This window comes from Gobius niger, assembly GCF_951799975.1.
Source record: "Gobius niger genome assembly, chromosome: 14".
In the NCBI taxonomy this organism is placed as follows: domain Eukaryota; kingdom Metazoa; phylum Chordata; class Actinopteri; order Gobiiformes; family Gobiidae; genus Gobius; species Gobius niger.
Window position 1 is genome coordinate 23,001,461 of NC_136865.1, and position 22,697 is coordinate 23,024,157.

A 22,697-nucleotide genomic window follows, 5' to 3' on the forward strand; every position below is an offset into this window, starting at 1 on the left:
CTATATACTCTACTACATAGTGCGAGCCTATATGTGGTGGATGAGTGAGTAGGGAATAGTGTGGCCTTTCGGATACAGCCAATGTTTTCAAAGTAAACCATTGGGAAGAGGCCCATCTTCAAACAGTATGTTTTGAATGAGCAGATCAGTTCCTCTCAGACATTTCACACCTTGTAAAATTTGACCTTGCAAGTTTGTACCACAGTTTAAGAACTACTGGAGAAGAACGTCAAAGAACAAAGCAACATGTGCAACATCTCGTGCTGTCGAGCTGGTGGTCTCCTGGTCCAGAAGTTAGGAGTCAGGTCTGAGGAGAGGTCTTACAGTACAATACATGTTTTAAAGGGATTTTTACACCGGCAATAAAATAACCATTTGAGTCACGACCTGTTTGTGAACATGTTTAACAGTGATAAACAAGCTGATATAAATAGTAAAGCGCTTTACAGCAAAGAACCACTCACCCATTCACTCTCATTCAATGTGCAGAGACACTGGAGGCAAGGCAGGTGAAGTGTCTTGCCCAAAGACACAATGACAGTGGGCAGTGATAATCTAATTCAGGTTTTAAAATCATTTGGCTGTAATGTTTGATCACTGTGTGTGTTTCAAACATATACACGGCTCAAAAAAATAAAGGGAACACTCGAACAACACAATGTATGCTCAAGCCTTCCCTTTATTTTTTGAGCTATAGATGTGCCAGATGCTCTTCCCTGATGCACACCTCTCCATCTATTTACCCAGGCTTGGCACAAGTATAGACTTCTCACTATTTATTTAATGCATGTAGCTGTGCCACTTTATAAACACTTTTTGAAAACAGTATAACCTGCTCCATTTGCTCTGTGCTTCCACTATGGTTTGTCAACACTCACATCTGCTTAATGCTTCTGCATCCATCCTGTTGTTCTGTGTTAAATTGTTATTACATCATATTTTTTCTTAATCTATTCTATGCCCTTATAGTTTGATAGTTTATATTGTATTTCTATCAAGTTTATGTTACACCAAAGAAAATTCCTGGTTTGGGAACCTGTTCACTGACAATGACAATAAATTCTGATTATGCATATAGATGGTATTGTATCCCAGATGACTCTGCTTTATAAAAGTTTAAAGTTCCTGAAGAAGAAAGGAGCAATGCAACTAATTCTCCTTTCAGCCAGAAATGAAAGAATGAGAAAGCTGTTGAATACATAATTTACCCTGTGTATTTTACTGCAAATATTGGATTGCTTAGTTCACAGTCAATTTAGAGCATATGTATAAACAACAACAAAATATTACTTTATGGACAGTGCTCAATGTGTCGTTTTAAGCATTGAGTAAGTGTCATGTTGTCTTAAAAAAAGGGCATTTAATTTAACTCACAAAGTTAGGTCCTCTCTCTACCGGCTTTTAACTTTGATTCGGCGACAAAACTTTAAACACATCTCGGTGCTTTTTGTGGCGCCCAAATGTGGGAGGTCGCAACACGCGGAGCGCTGGCCCCGGCCGCTCCCGCAGTGTCCTGGCAGCAGCCTATCGCAGGCGGCTGAAGGGCAGAGGCGGAGGGAGCGGCGAGGAGGAGCGCAGCGCCGGTGTGTGTCTGAACCGACGAGCAGCGCACTTCGCACGGGGAACCAGCGCAGGGCGGACCGGCACCACTGGGGAGGGGGGGAACGGAGACACTGACCCCCGCGCGATCTTCACCTTTCGCTGGACCTTTTGCCCTTTTGGACTTTTGCTCTTCAATAGAATAACTGGGACTGGGACCGGATTATCCCACACTGGAACTTACCGCTTATCATACGCGCACGTAACGGGACGCTCTACACGAGAGAAAAAAAAAAAAAGATAAATTACAAAACGAACTCAAATGGACGCGTTTTTAAGATCAGTGCGTAAAGTTTCCGCCGCAACTTTTTTGACGGACCGGGCTTGAAAGTTGAACCATGTTGGAGCCGTGCGTCAAAGCAACACGCGGGGGACACGAAGCGCACCAATAACTATACGCACCTCATCCCTCATTTCCACAGTTCTCCTGAGTTTGTCTGGACACGAGCCAACCCCCCACAGACACAAGGGCAACGAGAGTCGTAAAAAGAGAGAAAAGAAAAAAAAAAAAGAAAGAAAAAAAAAGCTGAAGCCGTCCTCAATCATAATTACCCTGACATGCGCAATCGGCACTCCGGTCTCGCCACCCGCTCCATCAGCTCCGGACGCTGTATTTGAAAGAGAGGGAGGGAGAGAGAGAGAGAGATCCACTCCTCCGTTGAAGGCTCCCCGCGAAACCCCCATCGATGGTCCCGGGGAAGCGCGGCGCCATGTCCCGCCGAAAACAAGCCAAGCCTCAGCATCTCAAGTCCGAAGAGGAGGAGGCGGAGGAGGCTGCAGCGGCGCGCGGCGAGATGCTCTGCGGACACGGTAGGGTCAGAGTGTCCGGACTTAGACACTACTTCTTCTTCTTTATTTTTTTAAACATGTTTTTTTTTTAGCCCCAGACAAGCGAGGGAAGGAGAGGAGACAAACAAGTGAGAAAACAGACTTAACTTACCCCGAGTTGTTTCATTGTGGAGTGGAACAGGTCTGTGCGTAAAAGTTGTCACAGCCTAATTAGTGTTTTCGCTTTACACGCGCAGGAAATGCTTCGGTTTGCAATTAAATTCAGAAAACTTACAGCAAATCATGCGAAATAATACAACAAGCAGCATTAAGATTTTTTTTGTTTATATATTAAAGCTCCAGTCGCTCGCGTGCCGTTATAACTTCCTCGCCACGTTTACTGGACGTTTTATAGGGACAAACATCGCTGACAAAGCAGTGGCACGAAACCAAATAAAGCCTTGCAATTATTTCATTCATTTTGATGCGTGACAACCGTCCTTTAATGGCAGTGTGTGAAATCATCATTTAATTTACGGTGTGATGTATCATTTTTTAGCAGATCACGTTTGTGGAGTTTCAAGGCCTCGCGCAAAACTCGACCGCGTAACGTCACCGAAACAAACCGAACTGTTTCGCAGGCTTATAATTAACACGAGTCAAAAGTAAATAGAGCTGTGATTTTTGATTTGTTTGAAGACGTTTCAAGCCTGTATAATGCAAAGCGTGGCTCATTACGCAGAGGCAGCGTTTCTAATAATGCGTGCGTAAAAATCATAATTGTTTTCATCTGTAATTTTCATTCTTATATGTAACGTGATCTCGCTTGTTCAATCACATTCACAGTTATTTTCGCTTCACCTCATTTTTAAATATTGAATTAAACAATTACATTTCCTCAGCCAGAGAGAATTGGCTCTGATGTTATTAAATCAGTATTGGATGTCACTGTATTGTTTTTTGTGTGTGCCCATATGGAGACTTTATAGGCTACGGGAAAAGACTGAATTCAGACTTTCCTTAATTTTGGGTCAACTTGTATATTTAAAGCGTTCTGACCAACACAGATAATTAAACGCCTTTGAAAACAGTGCTTAAACCTGCAGTGGGGCCTTCCCTAAATCCCACCATTGAGCGCTTCACAGCTTCCCCTTTCCTCTGCTCCCATTAGCTCTGAGGCGACATCACAAATATTGTCAGTGTGTTCAGGAGGTGTTGAAGAGGTCCTCTCGTGCCCAGCAGGCCCCCCGCAGCCGGGACGTCCCGGGGAAGGGGAGGCGGCGGCAGCAGGCGGGGGGTCTGAGAGATGATTGACTTAACCTTTGTCAGCTTCACCCCGGCGAGGGGCAAGAGCAAGTGTCCCGATCATAATACAATTAGTCCGTCAACAGCTGCTTTCTGATCTGCGGGGTCAGAGGTGAGGAGAGGAGCTAAACGTGAACGCGAGTCAGGAGGATTTGCACTTAAGTGGCCTCAGGTCAGTCGAGCGGGAGTGAAATAGTCTATGTGTAATGGATTAATAAGCGATGAAGAGAGGATTATTTGATAGTAATAATTCGAACGTGATGGATTTTAGCAATGTAGTAAGATGTTATAATATATAGGCTAAACTGTGCTTAGCTTAATAACAAAACGATCTAACACAATTGTACATCACACTTTCCTTTTTACTTTAACTCATTTAAAGGCAACACAATGCTGTATTTGCCTGAAAAAATGTGTAGACTAAAGCCACCAAACCTTAAAAATCTATTACATGATCAAAACAAAGTGTAAAAGTGGCTTCCCTACATTCAGTTTGCTGCTGTCCTCCTCTGACATATAGACCACGATGCAACTTTCCACTCACTCAATGGATCTGGACTGACATGACTCCTGTTTGCTCAAGCGGTTACACGGGTGACAATCTAAAATAAATTTCAATCACAGTTATTATATTCGCTAACACTGGCGCGGTCGCTAAATCAAAGTCGATGGTTTCTTTGTTTTTGTTGGAAGTAAATCTCGTAAAGCTCAAGACAAAGACCACAGTTTTTTTTTGTGTGTGTGTGTGTGTGTTTTTTTTCTTGTTGCTTCTGTGTTTTTTGGCTTGGCTTGGGTGACTCACGGACCACCCAACACGTTCAACCATTTATTTAGCCACGGCGGAGTTTACTGTAAAAAGTTACACTCACTCACTTCGGGCTTCAACTTTTTAATCCCACAATTAAAAAAAAAGCTCAATTCGAGTCATCTCCCCTTTTTCTGCTGTGTGCTTATTTGTCTGGGGATTTGGAGCGTACAGTCCGGACCGCAGCAACTCTTCAATCTTGTAATATATGTGCTAGTAAAAAAAAAAACGAGCACAAAAGTTGCCATGGTTAAGCCCCCTTTGTGTTTGCTCTGGGAAGGCTGGGAATACTGGGATTTTTCCCCGAGGTTCCTGGAGATAACCGAATTTTAATAACTTAAGGAAAACAAAACGCGGACACAGATGCGCAAACAGCACACGGAGAAAGGCGGTGGTTTCACACGAGAAGACTGTGTTTGTGTATTTGTGACGAGCGTTTCTCAACTTGTGGGTTAAGTCTGGAAATGTAGTGTAGTTTAGTGATATAAAAGATCGTATCAGTGCAGTGAGCTCATTGTCAAAGCGGGTAGGTTTTTACTAAAATGGGGGCTGGTTTCACAGAGACTGGCTATGAGTGTTGTGAAAAGTTGTAAAAAGTAATTAAATAAAAAAAAACAATTTCAAGTAATGTGTGCCTTGATACAATTGCAGGATAATTAAAACCGTTGTCTTAAAAAACAAGGAGAAACTGTGTGAAGTTTGATATTCTGTCAAAAACCTTTACATTTCCCAATTGGACTGTACAATATATCACAAACTGACTTTATGTCGCTAAATCACTGAGGTTTTCTGTCTGACTGAGACTTACGCTTTTCACGAAGCCTCAGACAAAAACACTCTGAAGCCTAAAACTGTGGGGACACGATCTTTTTTTGTCAAAATGTCCCTAATCTACTTCAATTTGAGCCTTGTTTTGACTTTTATGTAGTACTTTTAAAGCCACACCACATAGAAATGTACCCAAAAAATAAATAAAATTGAAATACGAGAATTTATTTTATGACAAATATTTTACAAATAAAAAAAAAATCATAAATGCAAAAACAAACTTGTGCTTTTGCTGTGAGCGGCTCAGCTCTACTAAGACATGACGGTAGCTTAAAGGCACACTGCGTAACAGTATGGACTATACTGTTGCCATCAGTATTAAACATATTCCTAACGACCAGCTCGACACAGAAAATGCTATTTTTGCAGTGGAAAATCAAAGAATGGATTTGGATGAGGACCTAACCTGTTTAAATCTCAAATTCTGCTGACCTTTGGTCTCATCTCCATGGAGACGAGCTGGAGACGTCCCCACTCCCGGCAAAGTTAGTGTCATGTCTTAGTTGAGCTGATCCGCTCACAGCAAAGGCTCATGTTTGTTTTTACATTCATTCATCTGTCAGAAAATAAATGCTTGCATTTCAGTCTTATTTATTGGGTAAAATTCTACGCGGTGTGGCTTTAACCAGGAGCGGGTACGTCTCCAGCTCGTCTCCATGGAGATGTGACTAAAGGCAGCAGAATTTGAGATTTAAACAGGTTAAGTTCTCATCCAAATGTATTCTCTGATTACCCACTGCAGAAACATCATATTCTGTGTCGAGCTGCATGTTCTATCTCAGTCCAAAATGTTACGCAGTGTACCTTTAAGTATTTTTTTGACACAATTTGATAAAAAAACAAAATGAAAATCCTCACATTTTTTTGTTTGGCTTAAACGTAAGTGTTGTAAACGTACAGTGTTGAAATGATTTTGTTTTCAAATCTCACAGTGTTTTCTCACAAAATGCAGCTCTGTCCATCTTAAAACAGTGAGGAAAGATGTGGGTCACTGCTAAAAGTGGGTGTGGACTCAAAATGGGTCACAGGAAAAGTAAAGAAGAATGACCTTAAAACCATTTTAGTTTTTCAGCTAATGGGCTCACACTGTGTTTCTAAAAAACGAGCTTACAAGTCATGTTTTAAAGCTCCTACAGAAATGCTCCTACACGGGTCATCTCAATTCATAATGTGCTTAGCAAACTCACATAAATTGCGTTATTGAAATCAGTGCAGGGGAAGTGCGAGTGTGGAGCTATAATTTAGTATTGATTCGTCCAAATCCGTCCATCTGCCGCGCGATCTGTTTCTAATGGGCCACAGCCGGAGCAGATGCAACAGTGACTTCTATAAAAGAGACGCACAAAGAAATTCAACTCGGTGACAGCGAGAGACGGGAGCAGGGGTCGGAGTCGAGGTGAAGGATCGGGAAATCACATTAAAATTTCAATATTTTTAGACACACGGTATTGATTTATGAATATGGGGATTTGTCCATTTTTTAGGTCATTTTCAGATGCGACTCAGATTTAATTCGTAGCTTTTTTCCCTCATTTAAGTGAGTTAAAAATATAGTTTGCATATAAAGTGTTCTCCAGGTCAAATCTTCTTGTTTACGGCACAAAAATGACAAACATTTAGATTCAAGAACTGTTGAAACAATATTCAAACTTCTTGCAGTAAAGTTGTGTGTATGTGTATAATGGGTGTAGAATGTTCTTATTATAATTCCATAAATGTCAACATAACAAAATTAATTTAAATTTATATTAACGATAATTACGCAGTATGACTCTGCTTCTGTGTCAGAAATCAAGAACAGTGTTTCACATTGTGCAGCCAATGGTTCTCAAGATGCCGTCAGGACCCACTATAGGGTTCCAAGCTGTGACCCAAAAAAGAGTTTAATTTCTTATATATATATTTTTTTTATTGGTTTATTTGGTCGGGACAGTGCATGTAAACAAGCCACACCGGATTGTAGCCTTGGCTAATTTCCATCCGTCGTCCCCCATGCGCACTCTCAAACACACTCTCATTCATCCTGGCCTATTGTACATGTTTGTAGTGGTAGAATATGCAAACTCCACACAGAAAAGCCCAGTCCCAGGTGGGAATCAAACCCGGGACCATCTTGCTGTGAAGCACGAGCGCAAACCGCTGTACTACCGTGCCGCCTGATATATTACGGAAAATACTATATTTTCTCCACAAACTGATGTTGACTAAACATTATCCTCTTCCCCCCCACCTTAACCAAGTGCATTTCTCCAGTTCAGCTTTACCCAAATTTAAAAGGTCGAAATTTTATCGAAATCGCAATCTCTACTTTGGTCAATCTCAATAATCGTTGTGGGACTTTATAATCGACAGGTTTACAGACATTTCTTCAGCACGAACAGCACAGACAATGGCCGACTTTTGTGCGTTAAATGAGACTTGATGAAAGCTTTTGTTTTTGTTTGAATGTTTGAATGTTAAGAATGGGCAAGATGTATTTCATTTATTCTGAAAAAATAAAATCGAAGCGAAAATCGAGATCGATCAATATGGGGAAAATAATAATTGTGATTATTTTTCTTGCTAAATCGCCTAGTCCTATTACAGCCTATAGGCCAGTGTAACGCCTCATTTGAAAGCTAAGACCTACAAAACTCATTTAAACTGATCTTTTTCCTTGCGTTGTTGCCGCGTTGTTGTCACTTTTCGGGTTCTGAGGTTCAGTAATCTTATAGAGCTAAAATTATTATCAAAACAACAGTATTTATTTATTTATTTTTTTTACATATTTGGCTGTTTCTACACTTTTATAGAAGATCAATATTGAAAGATGCACAAAGGGCTCGTGATCCACTGAAAATGGTTCTGTGAATAACTTTTGGGTCCCACCAGTTGAGAAGCAGCCGTCTCAACATCAAAACAACTCATAGAGCCGCAATAGTATTTTTTATCAGCAAACAACAAAGCATACAAATAATTATGTTGATGAATAAATGCTGAATAAATAAAATTAAAAAAAATCTGATTGTAGGAAATATGAACAGATCTGGATTCCAGCACAGATTTGGCATCTTACTATATCTTACATCTTACTACATTCATATATACATTATGGTTTTACTTTTCTCATCAACTACAGAGGACAGACGACGACTCAAGAAACCTTCATCCAGGAAAATCAAAGCTCAAAAGAGGCTTTAAAGAGCCGCGTGTGGCTCTTTAAAGCTACAAAGTTATGTCCTCCGAGTCCCAGCTTTAGTAATTTGCTTAATGTCTCTCACCCTTTGTCCAATATAGCCATGAGAAAATACATAAATAACAACAATTTCCTTTCAAAGCTCTGTTGATTGAAACACTGATCAATAATAATGCAAATCAAAATTTAGGATAGTGTTTCCATCCAAAGTAAAGGGCTACCCAGTATACATTCAGAAGCGCCACACAATTAACACTATATACAAAACCTAATGTTGTAGATTATGTCCCACACATAGAGTGAAGTGTAAAATGGTGTTTCGTGGTCAGACCATTCATGGCGCTTCACCCGTCGTTGTTAAAATTCAAAATATTCATAGAAAATCCGGGCTAATAGGTGAAGGTAAAAGGCGGTTGAGGATGAGCTGATGATTGAACGATATGAACGCACAGAAAATCAATGTAACGCATGGGATTTCATTATCTGTCTGAATGAACAATTGAGAGGTCACTATGGCTTCATTGAACTATATTGATTTTGGTGAAAGATTGTTAACATGCAAAAGCAGGGAGTTCGGGCCGAGACACTGTAGAGCTGTCACATGCAATAAAACAGTGGCTTTCTCGATGCGTGTGACAGTCAGCCTTAAGATTAGGAATGTTATACAGTTTACATGCTAAAGTAATTTGGAATCAGGGAAAACAGGCGTATATTTGATTTTAAGACGAGCTACATGGAGAAAATATAAGAAAACCAATTCCAATCTGATAACTTTTCCTTAAAATATTTCATATAGACTTTGTAGCTGCTGGATAAGCCGGGAAACCAGTGTGATTGTTAATATAGTTGTTATACATTTATGTTTGATGAAGAGGGCTATAGTCCTACAGTGCAAAACTTTGGAACCACTTTTTATGTATCGGCTTTTCAACACTATTTACATTGTGTGATTCTGATTATTCTGGAATTCAATCAAACTTTATTTATAAAGTGCTTTTCATACCGAAAGGTATCACAAAGTGCTTTACAGATTACAACATTTAAAACAATGCGCCTGGGACAACCTCCCATATATGTACATTTATATATTAGGATTAAATAAATAGATTAGTCAGTTAAAAGCTAAGCTAAAAAGGTGGGTCTTGAGCCTGCTCTTAAAAACATGAACGTTCTCTGCAGCCCTGAGCTCCTCCTCAGGTCGTTCCAGAGGCGAGGGCCGTAATATTTTATTTTGTTGACTTTAGGAATAACTAGGAGACCCCTGCCGGAGGAGCGAAGGGGCCGTGAAGGTTCGTAAGGTAAAAGCAGTTCTGGAAGATAAGAAGGACCAAGACCATTAAGACATTTAAAAACCATTAAAGAACTTTAAAATCGATCCTGAAACACACGGGGAGCCAATACAGCGATTCTAAAACCGGTGTAATGTGGTCCCGCCTCCTGGTCTTCGTCAGGACACGAGCTGCTGAATTTTGTAAAAGTTGTAAACCTGAGATCCTCTTTTTGGGAAGACCAGAAAGCAGGGCATTACAGTAGTCGATACGACTGGTGATAAAAGCATGCATGAGCGTCTCCGTGTTGGCCCGAGAGAGAGTGGGGCGGACTCTGGCTATGTTCTTTAGATGGTAAAAGCCTATCTTTGTGATATTCTTAATGTGTGGAATAAACGCCAGCTCAGAGTCAAAGATCACACCCAGGTTTAACAGTCTGTGGAGTCAAAACCGTTTCTGATGAAGCTCATGAAATGACAAAAGTGTGCAAAGTATTGATAGAAGCAAGATTTTGAAGCATGTATGTCAACTTTTTAAATTCCTTATGTGTTCATTCATCGATTAATGCCCTCAGTGAGAATCTACAACGTACACAGCCTTGAAATAACAGCAAAAACAACAGGGCTTAGATAAAAGAAGACTGCACTGGTTTCTGGGACTCGCTTATATCACAATGTCCTTATGTTCACAAAGGACGTAAAACAATAATCAACTGTATGGGTGGGTAGCACGGTGCCTTTACTTTCGTATACAGAGGCCTCTATGATGCCCCAGAATCAATTGCTTTTAGAGTTTCTGGTATAGGTTTTCACCGCTGACCGGCCCTCCCCCGTCTCCATGGTTACACATGCATTCCATTGATCCTGGAGCTCCTAGAAGCCTCTGCAAATGAAAGTGAAGGGCGGTATGCTAACCACAGCATAAGGCCATAGGGTCAAGAAAAGGTCAATTACGCACTTTTTTTCCTTTGCATAAAAAAGTTCCATATTGCGCCTTTAACGATAGGTGACGGTTAGGTTAGTGAATCTGATGGAATCACAAGAAAGTCTCCAATAATAGATGAACTAATGTATCTATGTTACTTTTAGTTGACTTTGACAGCAGCTTTAGTTCAAATCTTTCTCCTTTTTGGTCAAAGAACGCTCCTCTTCTAATTGATTTTACACAAGCAGTATTGATATCACATTGTCCTAACCCCTGTATGTCCCTTGTCTTCTTTCAGACCCCGTCGAAGGCCCGAGCCAAGACGACACCAGCGCAGCCGAGCTCAGCAGCGACGACACCCACGTCTGCGACAAATGCTGTGCCGAATTTTTCACCTGGCGCGAACTCACCGAACACCAGAAACTTTGCACGGCGGAGGACCCTATGGTGCTCATCGTGAAGGACACCGCGGACTCCCCGAACGAACCCTCGCCTCTGCCCAGCGTCCTGTCCAGCGACTCCTCCCCTCCCCCGTCCCCGGACTACGAGGCGGGGGAAGTCATGCTCGGGAACGACAGTGAGAGTCTGGACAATTTAGACGAGGCGAGAGAACAGGATGACGGCATGGAGATAGAGAATCTTATGGATAAATTCACTTATAACAACACTTCAAACTCCAGCCCTCAGCCTTCAGAGTCGAACTCCCCGTTGCGGTCTGCGGCGCTAGGATACAACATGCCGAACACGAACGTGACGCTTGAAATCCTTCACAGCACCCGGGTGGCAGTCGCGCAGTTTTCCCAAAGTTTAAGTAACAGTTCGGGGGTAAAGGGAGCGCCCGCTGCTGCTATCCCGGTCATTTTAGAGCACCTGCTAACTCTACAGCAGCAACAAGTGCATCAACTCCAGCTGATAGAGCAGATCTGCAGTCAGGTGGCCTTTATGAATCGACAGCCCACACAATCCGCGCTCAACCCTGTGTCCAGGGCTCTCCCTCTATGCCCCACCCAGTTTCCCGCCACTTCGAGTGGGATCCCGCCGCCCTCCATCCTGCCTCTCTCTGGGACTATTCCTTCCACGGTCAACGGACAGGCCGCGGTAACGTTGGCGTCGAGGCTTGAGAAACAGCAGAACTCGCAAACTTTTTCCAGAGATTCTTCCGAAAACTCCTCAAGCGGCATTACCAGCGTGCCCACGTTGCTTCCCCCTTACACAGCCGCTAGTTGCATCAGCGGCGCCCAGACGCTTAGCTCCTCCACTCCACTCTCCCTTGGGCCAAACAGCCTCCTTAGCTCATCTTCAAGCTTCCCATTTCTACCTCACAGCCCAACCAGCGGCAGCGTCATCTTCCCCAATCCTTTAGCTAGCATCGCGGCTACAGCTAGCGCCCTGGACCCCCTGGCGGCGCTAATGAAGCAGCGGAAAGGCAAACCTCCAAGCTTGTCTTTATTTGATGTAAAACCAAGCCCAGAGGAGCCCTTCTTTAAGCACAAGTGCCGGTTTTGCGCCAAAGTGTTCGGAAGCGACAGCGCACTCCAGATCCACCTGCGCTCGCACACTGGAGAGCGGCCCTTCAAGTGCAACATCTGCGGGAACCGCTTCTCCACGAAGGGGAACCTGAAGGTGCACTTTCAGCGGCACAAAGACAAGTACCCCAACGTCCAGATGAATCCGTATCCCGTGCCGGAGTACCTCGACAACGTGCCAACCACCTCGGGGATTCCCTACGGCATGTCGTTCCCGCCGGAAAAGTCTGTCTCCTCTTCGTGGCTGGAGAGTAAGCCTGTTCTTGCGCCGCCGCCTCTGTCCGCCAGTTTAGGTCATCCGCTTGCCTCCGCCGTTGCCGGTATGGGCGGCTCGAATGACCCCGTAAGTGTAACCGCATCCATTAAATCTCCCGCTGTCGGTGAATGCATGTCATTGTCACCTATCCACGCAGGCAATGAGGCTCGTTTCTCTCCTGTTTCAGAGCCTTCAGAAGCCCCCAATACACTGAAGTCTGACGGTCTGCCACATAACTGTACCCCAAAACCCGCCTTCCAATCTAGTGCGATCTCCACTCCCGAAGCGAGCACCTCACCCGTCCCCGCTTCCCCGCCTAACCACACCGAAGATACTAAACTCTCCTTCTTCCTCGAATCTTTGCAGCCGTCTGAAACCTCCAAGTTGCAAAAGCTAGTTGAAAACATTGACAAAAAGATCACAGACCCCAATCAGTGCGTGCTTTGCCATCGCGTCCTCAGCTGCCAGAGTGCGCTCAAAATGCACTACCGAATCCACACGGGGGAAAGGCCCTACAAATGCAAAGTGTGCGGTCGGGCGTTCACCACTAAAGGCAATCTAAAGACTCATATCGGCGTCCATAGGGAAAACCCACCTGTGCAAGTGCAGCATTCGTGCCCGATTTGTCAGAAGAAATTCACAAACGCCGTAGTCTTGCAACAGCACATTCGAATGCACATGGTTGGCCAAATCCCTGACTCAAATGTTTCGGGAAGTCCCCAGGAAATGGACTCCTTTAGCGATAAGAACTTTGATAGTCTAAGCAGCAACAGCAATGACGTCGCGGATGATATTTCAATGGATGAGGAAGACGAAGAAAGTGCGGAGGAAAATCTTAGCAGTTCGCCGAAACCATTTTTGTCAAGTTTAGCCGCTCTGGAAAACCAAATGAAGAATATAGACACTGCATATAAATCACTATCAAATGGTCTCCATGACAGTATGAAAAGTTTTGAAAAAAGTCCCAGTCCAGGCCAGACGAACTTCGAGGGAGCGAGGATCAGATCTCCAGTTGTGAGCAGCAGTAGGTCCGAATCTCGAGAGGATTTCGCGGCATCAGTAAAGACCGAGCAATCTCAAAAGTCGATCAACGCGGCAGAGATGACCAGCCCGGAGCAGAATGAAACTCAATCCACCAAACTGAGCGTGAAAGAGGAGACGCCGTACTGCATGTCCTTCCACTTCAGCAGAGGTAATTCCGAAATGAAGTAACTACAGTGATATCAGTTGTGAAGTAATTTTATCTAACTCTCTGTCTAACATTCACAGGAGTTCAAACAATGCACATTTTTTTAAATGGAAAAGTATTGAATTTATCAAGAATCAAGCATTGGCAAAGTGTAGTGCAATAAAACTACTGTTATTTTATATACTATTTCTATTGGGGACATGTACATGTACCTTAAAGTTGATAAAACCCCAACCAGGCCCAGTCATGTCTCAAATATGTTTAGTTTTTTTGCTGCAAATATGTAAAATTCCTTATTTGCTCTTTCCAGCTGCTGGCCAAAGCACTCCCAGCCTCATCACCAGCTCCACACCACTAGGCCATCTAAAGCCAGACTTGAATGGACAACCGAACTCGTCCAGTGAGCTCCTGCCTCCTCCTGCTCCATTTGCTGTGCACGTTCCCCCGGCCTACCCCTCCTCGGGCAGCCCGGGACCCCTTTCCCTCCTGGGGCCCGCCCCTCCGCGACGCACCCCCAAACAGCACAACTGCAACGCCTGCGGAAAGAACTTCTCGTCAGCCAGTGCCCTGCAGATCCACGAGAGGACGCACACCGGCGAGAAACCATTCGTGTGCTCGGTCTGCGGCAGGGCCTTCACAACCAAAGGCAATCTTAAGGTGAACGCTCTTGGTCAGATTTGTCTCTCAAAATGAACTGCCTTTGGAATTATTTGATTATATTTTGTTTGTTTGTTTTTTGGATACCGTATTATCCAAAAATACTGCATGGTTAACTATAATTTTAGCCATGCTAACTCTCTCGACTTTTGGGAGAGTCATTTATTATACTAGTTCTGAAGGGCATTGATCTGTATTTTTCTGATTTTTGTGGCAAAATTTAAAAAACATCACTGGGTCTTCTGGCCAGTTCTGCAGTCAAACTGTGTTTTCTATGACGCCCATTATCTAAAAGTTAATGGATGTCTTTTCCGACTAAACAAACATATCCCACTGCCTGCAGGGCACTCCAACCAGATGAGATGCAAACCAGTCCTTTTGTTTATCCTTTTCATACAGAGAAATTATAATTAATATACTATAACTATATACATATAATATGTATTAAGTTAAGTTAAAATGCAAAAAGCTGAGATGCCAAAAGTAGGTTTATAAGCCACAGTTATGCTTATGTCCTGCTTAAGAGATATTTTTCACAATCTGTTTAACACCCCCATAAGAGATTGAACCTTTCAAATGGGAAATAATGTTATTTGTAGCTTGAAATATATAATATGTAACTTCCTATGAAGCAAAACACAAAGGTGTCTTGCTATGGATGTAAGACACTCACAAACAGTGGATTCTTAAATGACTAACCCACTTTGACTGGCCTCTATTTTCTAAACCTGGTTATTCTTGTCCTTAGGTGCATATGGGAACTCACATGTGGAACAACGCCCCGGCCCGTAGGGGGCGCCGTCTCTCAGTGGAGAACCCTCTGGCGCTGCTTGGTGGAGACCCACTGAAGTTGGGAGATATGTTTCAGAAGGATGTGAGCTCTCGGACCGTGGACTCAGGGTTTTGGAGCAGATACGCTTCAGCCCTCACTAACGGCCTGGGCCTGAAGACCAACGAGATCTCAGTGATCCAGAACCGACCACTGCCTCCCATCCACCCCCTGAGCCTGGAGCGGGGCAGCACCCCCAGTGCCATCAGCAGCCTCACCAAGACCATGGAGCTGGGCAACAACAGGCACTTCTCCATGTTGATCGACGACAGCAAAGAGATTGGAATCAACTGAACTAAACTTATGCAAATGACTATGGACTACTATATTTGTAAAAACATGTTCTTGTTATGTATTATCTATATGCTTTATAAATGATTTTTATTGAAGGACAAGAGCATCGCATTCACGTTTGATCTTTGCTGTCACTTGTGGGGATCACCTCTCAGTAAAATACATTTATTTGAGCGTTTATAAGGTTCTTGGACATATTGTTCCAGAGACAGAGTGAAAACTGAAATAAATAATGCAAAGCCTTTCTCTCCTCTGGACAGTGGCCAGTGCTGTTAAAGCACAAACCTGCTCCTAAATGCCCATAAGTTTGACTCCGGAGGTTTTGTCTCTGTCAAGGTGGAAATGGCCACAAAGAACATTTAGACTGAATAAAAGATAGAGAAAAACTAAGGTTGTCTTTTTATTGCCTGCTTTGGTAAACCAACTTAAACAGCATTTGACTTTAATATATTTGCACAGAAGAATTTGCCATTAGCACATTGTAAATTAAACCGTTGACAAGACTGGGTGTGGCTGAGTTGAGGACGTTTCGCTTCTATTCACAGAAGCTTCTTCTTAGCTCTGGTGGTCAGAATGTGACACTGTACCCAAGCTAGATCGGTCTCTCCGAGGAGGAAGGAACCAAACTGCCAACACCCACCTATTCCACGTTTTTGTTCTGCTCTGCTGCTGAGACAGAGGGCTGAGACCATTGACATCAACAAAGGACAGTCGTTTTACCTGATCTCAATAGGCTGCTACAGAAAGGGGACAAGGCATGCCTCAACCCCCTAGCCTGGAATAATCCAGACTCACCGCTGTACCAGCGTGTATAAAATATACAGAGGGGGATCATTCTGGATCCCAGGCTATCAACCCCCACCCCTGCTGAGACTGAGCTTCTGCTGTTTCATAAAAAAATCCCTCCTTAAACCTATTCTCCCTTGCTAGTATATAGGCCTAATCATATTGGACACAAGACATGATGTGACCAAGACAAAATATAAATATAAATTGGCCTTAATACGTTTTTTATTTATTTAACCTTTGCCTTAACCGAGCACATTTTCTCTAGATTTACCCTAAAAGCTTCTTGACCTGAGAGCTTACAGCCTATAGGCCAGTGTAACACCTCATTTGAAAGCTAAGACCTTCAAAACTCATCTAAGCTTCTTCCTTGTGTTTGTTGTCATGTTAAAGTTGTTTTCATTGCTTTATTGTAGCATTTCAGCGCCATTTCGTTTTGAGTGTAATGTAACTGTGATCAAGCCACAAAATGTGACCAAAACATGTCAAAAAAGCAACAAAAACTCAACCAGAAAGGACAAAAATGTAACGATCATAATGAGGAAGAAGCTTATTCGTTTTGTAGCTTTCAAATGAGGTGTTACTCTGGCCTATAGACTGCAAGCTCCAGTCAAGAAGCTTTTAGGTTTGGGTAAAGCTGAACTGAAGAAAATGGACTCAGTTAAGGTGGGGGGTAAGAGGTTCAATGAAGAAATAATAATAATAATAAAAACATTTAAATTAGTCTTATTATTGTATGTTGATTGATATAGAACTAGGATATAGACCTGCAATATTATTTAGACAGAAAAAATATATTTCTGTATCAACTGCTCTGTCCATCCGGGTCAGGTGATGCACCCAACTTGATTGACCCATAGACTGTAAAACTAAGAATTGACACGGGCTTGTCTCGCTGATATCATGCTTTTGTTTCCTGATTAAAATAAAGGGTTATTTTTCATTTCTACCCTGAAGTGGGCATGTACGTCCTCAAGTGACGTCATCACGCAGAGTGCCCAGCCAAGATGGCTGACAGCATCCCGTTAAATCCGGTGAGGAAGAACTCGAGGCGAATACCGTATTACAACTCCGCAAGACTTTCAAGGTACAAAGAGGCTCCGTGTGGTCCTTTCTTTGGTCGTAATTAAAATATCGGTTTATGACTGAGCTTCCGGTGTCCGCCGTCGCTGATTGTTTTTTTTTAGCTGTTAGCCTGTGTTGCTAGCTCTGTTCATGTTCCTGCCCCTTTTCTCATCTGACAGCTGTCTGTTCCGCGTCTCCAGGATATAAAACATTTCCTGTTCACTTCCAACCATATAACATCACATTAACCCGTGCAGTGCGGACACTACAGCCAGGAAGATACGTATCCACAGCTAAGACAGCCCTCTTTGACAATTCACATCACATGATCGAGCCTCACCTGACTCCAGTGTCAATACTGTGGGAGATGACTAGAATGATCTCATTAAACACCTTCGACTTCTCTTGAACTGACGTGTACACTTTTCCAGGTATGTTTACTGAACAATTGTAGCTTTTGTGATCATATGGCTACTATACGGAGCGCTTTACTGCTCAACACAGTATGTTATTACTGTCATTGGATGTTGGAAATCAAAACAATTGTTGTATTTTGTAAATTATTAGCATGGTCATTCTGCGGACAGCAGTGGTTTATAATGACGTTGTCCTTTCTGGGACCTGTTAAGTAATCAAGCAACACGGATGGGTTATGCTAGTATGTCAATGTCCCTGTGTTTGCTAAAGACAAAAGGTAACTTTGTTTCCACATTCATTATAAGCATATTTAATTGAAAGTAAAGCGATTTTAGTAAGCATTTATTATGGCCCTGAACTGGCCAGAATCCACAATGTTGCTATTTTCCTCCCACATGTCTGCAGTGAACTTTGGCCACATTTTTGCCATCTGACTGTCATTGTTTGTCATAATTGTGCTTCCTATTGTGTTCAAAAATGGCCCCAAATGCTTAACATATGGAGAAATTATAACTAAAGATAAATTCTCAGATTCTGTAGTGGGGAAAAGAAAACTTTCATCACATGTATAAATACCTTGTGATAGATTAATATTTGTTGAAGGCTGAATGAAAAAAAAATACAGCTTTTATTTCCAGATATAAAGATTTTATGGGTGAGATGAAGAAGCTTTGAGTGTACTTCGATCCCAGAAGCACTTCAATGTGGTATAATGGAAGCAATTACATTATACATTTCCATGTTAAATTATGTTGTGATGTAGAAGAAGATTCGGCGATAGTCAATGGTCATTATATAACTTGTATAACTGTATGTGGTTTGTAACCGTTCTATCCTCTGCAGGAGTGACTTCTCTCTTCTTACAGGCTCGTAGTCATAGCTGTTTGCAGAGGTTTTGCTGCTCTTTTCGTAAGCGCAGAGTTGGATCATCTTAATCCGACTTAATCCAACTGATGCTAAACTCATGTCTGTTACACGCTCACGTCTGCGGGGACAGACGACATGCTTTCCCACGTGATGTCTGGAGGACTAGATGTATATTTTATTCATTTGCATTTACTTCTAGTATTTATTAAAAAAGGGTCAAATAATGGTTTACCAAAGGAGCTCTAGCCGTGATGCAGATCTGAGCCGGTCTGACCAGCTGAAAGGGCCTTATGAATAAGACATGAAGTGCTTCTCATTGCATTTTCAGTATTTGTGTAGGATGTGAATGGGAGAGGCCTGAGAGTGATGCATGCCATTAAATGCTTTGAATCCCTCTGTTATGTGATATTATTGCTGATTGCTTCTCATTTACGAGAAACCAAACCATCAGAGCTCATTCGGCGGTGATGTAACGCTCTCAGGTGGCTTCTGTCTGGCAGTGTTGTTGATGCTTTTCGTTTTGTATGAGAGAAATGTTTGCCACATTACACTGCAGCTTTATCCAATGATGGAGGTGCTGCGAAATGATCCAATCTAAAGCACTTCAAAGTCGTGATGTCATCTGAAGCCAAACATGACCGCTGTGAATATAATATGTTTTTGTCTGTAGATTCTCTCTGGAAGATGACCCTTCAAACCTGGATGAGATGCCTCTGATGATGTCGGAGGAGGGCTTTGAGAACGATGAGAGTGACTACCAGACCCTGCCCCGGGCCCGCGCCAACCACCGACAGAAGGGCCTGGGGTGGTTCCTGTGTGGGGGCTGGAAGATCCTATGCAGCAGGTACTTGACACTCTCAAATATACAAATACACAAATACAGTAAAATACTTCCACTCATTCATATAGGGCTCTTTGCAACTGTGAAGCACTTTGAATTGCCTTGTGTATGAATTGTGCTCTACAAGTAAACTTGCCTTGCCTTTGTCCAACGAATTGATAAACGAATACTAAAAATACAGATTTGCTCAAACAATCCAATTATATTTAAAAAAAAAGTACATGCAGGGTCCTGTGTTGTCATGTATAGAACAGTACTGTATTATATTATATATAATATACGTTTTAGTCAGTTGAAAACTCAAAATGTTTTGGTCAGTTTTAGTATAAAAAGTAATTAACAATTAATAAACAAAGTTTTGGAAATTAGGATGAAGGTTGACAGACTGTACTGACCTTTTAATAATAAATAATTATCTCATGGCTTCATACAGCTTTTGACAAACAGATTACAACACAACAAGCACTGGCAGAAGTGTCAATGTGAACAGGCTTTTTCCCAAAAGCACCCGCTCTCCTTGTCCTCTGATCGTTTTCCTTTTTCTTTTTTTTTTAACTAGCAGTTCTGCACATTGATTCATCAACATGCTTTCTGCGTTCATACGCTACGTAATTGAAACTGTCAGTGAGGAAAGATAAAGTCACTTTGACATCACTGTCAGACGCTCTCCATGGAGGTGTGCGGGGAGAGGGAGAGCGGGAGAGAGGGGAAGAGGGAGAGAGGGGAAGAGGGAGAGAGGGGAAGAGGGAGAGAGGGCCGCAGCCTGCAGCCTGTGAGCCCACGTGAGCTGACGGCGCCGCTGTAGCGGTGTGTTCTACGCGCACAAGCTCTGTTTGCGAACGGTCTGGCAAACCACTTTCTCCCATTTTCGTCTCGTCTCAGTGACGTAAACTCATAAATGTCTCGTCTCGTTTTACTCCCCAAAGCGATATTTTTCGCGCGTAATTATTACGTTATCATTTAAAAAAAGGTGTGTCAATTAAATTATACCATTATCCTCTTTGTTGACGAAAACAACACTGCTCTATTGTTCGTAATGTCAGAGTGTTTAGGTTTGTTTGATTTTGGCTTTTTACATTTAGATCATAAGTTACTAAATCACCTAATACAGATTATATAATTTACCCCTGTAAAAATGTTTTTATTGTAATCCTGGACTTCCGGCACTAGAAATCTTTGCTCAGTTAAACACAATTTCTCTTCTCTGTGAAACACACGTTGTACTACCATTCACCTACTGCACTATTTAAGACTACCACCCACAGCCCCCACGTTCAACTCTCAGTTACTCAGTGGCCCGTTTTTATGGAGCTCTACCTAAGCACTAAAACCACCATAAAGACCTTTAAATATTAAACGGTCTGTGCACAGGTTAAAGCGATAATGTAGAATACATTAACCAGACTGTATTACCGCGCTGTATTACAACTTACTGTGACAAATGCTTGGTTCACTCATTGATTAAGTCAATTATTGCAATTTAGAAAAGGTTCAATATGTGGATTTTCAGAGTGTGTGGCCGCACAGTGACTGAGTGAAGTTTGCTTTTCCTGTATTTAAATGTAGGGGTTGGTACCGTTACATAGTTTTCAACACCAATACCTTACAGGCCACTGTTTTTCCATACTGACATGAGCTTAGACGAGTAGATACGTACCTGTCTGGTCTTTTGCCCGTGGAAGAGCGTGGTCGCTTCCAACTTCACCCCCATTATAGGAGGCTATAGGAATATACTGGGAGGGGCCAAATGCTAACAACATCTTTGGTCATTTTGCGTGACTGAGGGCACTCAAAGGCCAGACAGGTACGTATCAACTCGTCTAAGCTCAGGTAAGACCATATCTCAGTATGGAAAAATGGTGGCCTGTTCCTTTAGCGATACTTTTTCCAATACCTATGCTAAAAAAATTGTCACATAGAACCATAAAACGGAACGACAATGTTAATTTATTCCATAAAAGACATTTTCTTTTACATTTGTATCATTTATTTGAGCTGTCACTTCCGTTAATGCTGTCCCAGGACAAACAGCAGCAAAACCTGGTCTCTAATGATACTTTTATTTTTCCATCCCAGTAGTTTTTAAATATACCATATCGTTTAACGGTACAGAGCCCGATTTAAATGGCATTCCTCACCTTAACCCAATAATATGCTCAATGGGCTTAATTCTTTCTTTTACTCCAAACCAAACCTCCAGTAGCTCTCGATCTGGAGATTTACCGTACCCTTTGTTTTAGTTATTTCCTTCAAATACAGTTATTTATGCTCCTGCCCTTCGTGTGACATTCTTAAATGTTGTGAAAGCGAGCACAGCTTCTAGTTTAAACTTATTACACACATACTGTTTTGTTACTGCACTGTTATGTGGAGTGTTGCTGTATATTTCCCTAGTTGTCCCCGCGATGATCAGTTTGTGTTTCAACGCTCTGGTAGTTGAGCATGAAGTGCAAAGAGAGGATAAGGGCGTGTTTTTGGACGGGTTTTTTGGACGCGCACCATCAGTCCCAACAAGATTGTCAGGTCAAACGGAACAACGCGGGTTTTATGCAGCTCATAATTCACGCGCCCTCTACGGAGACATTTGTTTGAACAGCGGCGTGTGGCATTCATAAACGGCGAGCAAATAAATAGATGTTTACTTAAAGAAATTCGTATGAAAATTCAGATTTCGTTGACTTGTTGTTGGAGTCGGTCGCTGTAGCTGCATATTGATCGCGCGCCGCCCTCCCTCTCGCTAATGAACAAATCGGATTTTTCACAGCTGACCAGTTTGATGCTTTCCAGTAATTTTCTGTGTGCTTAGTGCGGGATTATAAAAGGCAAATAGTTCACTTTGAATAAGCCGGCGCTGTTCAAATGCCTTATTATTTGGAGAGCCTTCATTTGCTCAAATAATCACCGTTATGAATCTGCCCCCGCGGCGCTCAGAGACACGGCCAACGTAAACATGACTTTCCACCAAAGTTCGATTTATTTAGCGTTTTGCCAACTTGAAAAGTGTAGAGGCCAAGTCGCGCAGCATGACGGTATACACGGGCACAGGTGCAGCCAGGTCACAGCCAACTTACACTGTTTGTCCGCCCGATAATGCATCATCAGCCTCAGCCAAGTCAATGGAGGCTAATGGAAGTTGTACAGTAATATTAAAGAGGGGGTGTTTGGTAATAATCTTTAACATATCTTTATCAGTATCTTGCATTATCACTGTCTTTGTAGGTTAGAAAATGCAATGTTGATCTAAAACAGCCGAAACTAAATATCCAGTAGGTTCACTTCCTGGTGTTCCAAGTGTTTT

The 22,697-nt window shown here is 42.4% G+C and overlaps 2 protein-coding genes across 4 annotated transcripts in view; both read left to right on the forward strand.

Annotated features, from left to right (window-relative positions):
• Nucleotides 1-1,542: 1,542 nt before the first annotated feature.
• On the forward strand, nt 1,543-15,806 carry sall3b (spalt-like transcription factor 3b). Its single transcript, XM_079570873.1, has 4 exons — nt 1,543-2,409; nt 10,971-13,646; nt 13,954-14,300; nt 15,049-15,806. The coding sequence occupies exons 1-4, from the start codon at nt 2,286-2,288 to the stop codon at nt 15,421-15,423; spliced, it is 3,522 nt and encodes a 1,173-aa protein (XP_079426999.1). The 5' UTR covers nt 1,543-2,285; the 3' UTR covers nt 15,424-15,806.
• Nucleotides 15,807-17,203: 1,397 nt separating this feature from the next.
• atp9b (ATPase phospholipid transporting 9B) overlaps nt 17,204-22,697 on the forward strand; it is a 62,184-nt gene continuing 56,690 nt past the window's right edge. For 2 of the 3 annotated variants that reach the window (XM_079570876.1, XM_079570877.1), the window contains exons 1-2: nt 17,204-17,296; nt 19,229-19,402. In XM_079570876.1, the coding sequence (XP_079427002.1) occupies nt 17,217-17,296; nt 19,229-19,402 (254 nt within the window). In that variant the 5' untranslated portion in view covers nt 17,204-17,216. Of the gene's footprint in view, nt 17,297-17,377; nt 17,706-19,228; nt 19,403-22,697 lie in introns of those variants that run through there. The other variant, XM_079570878.1, reaches the window with a different exon arrangement.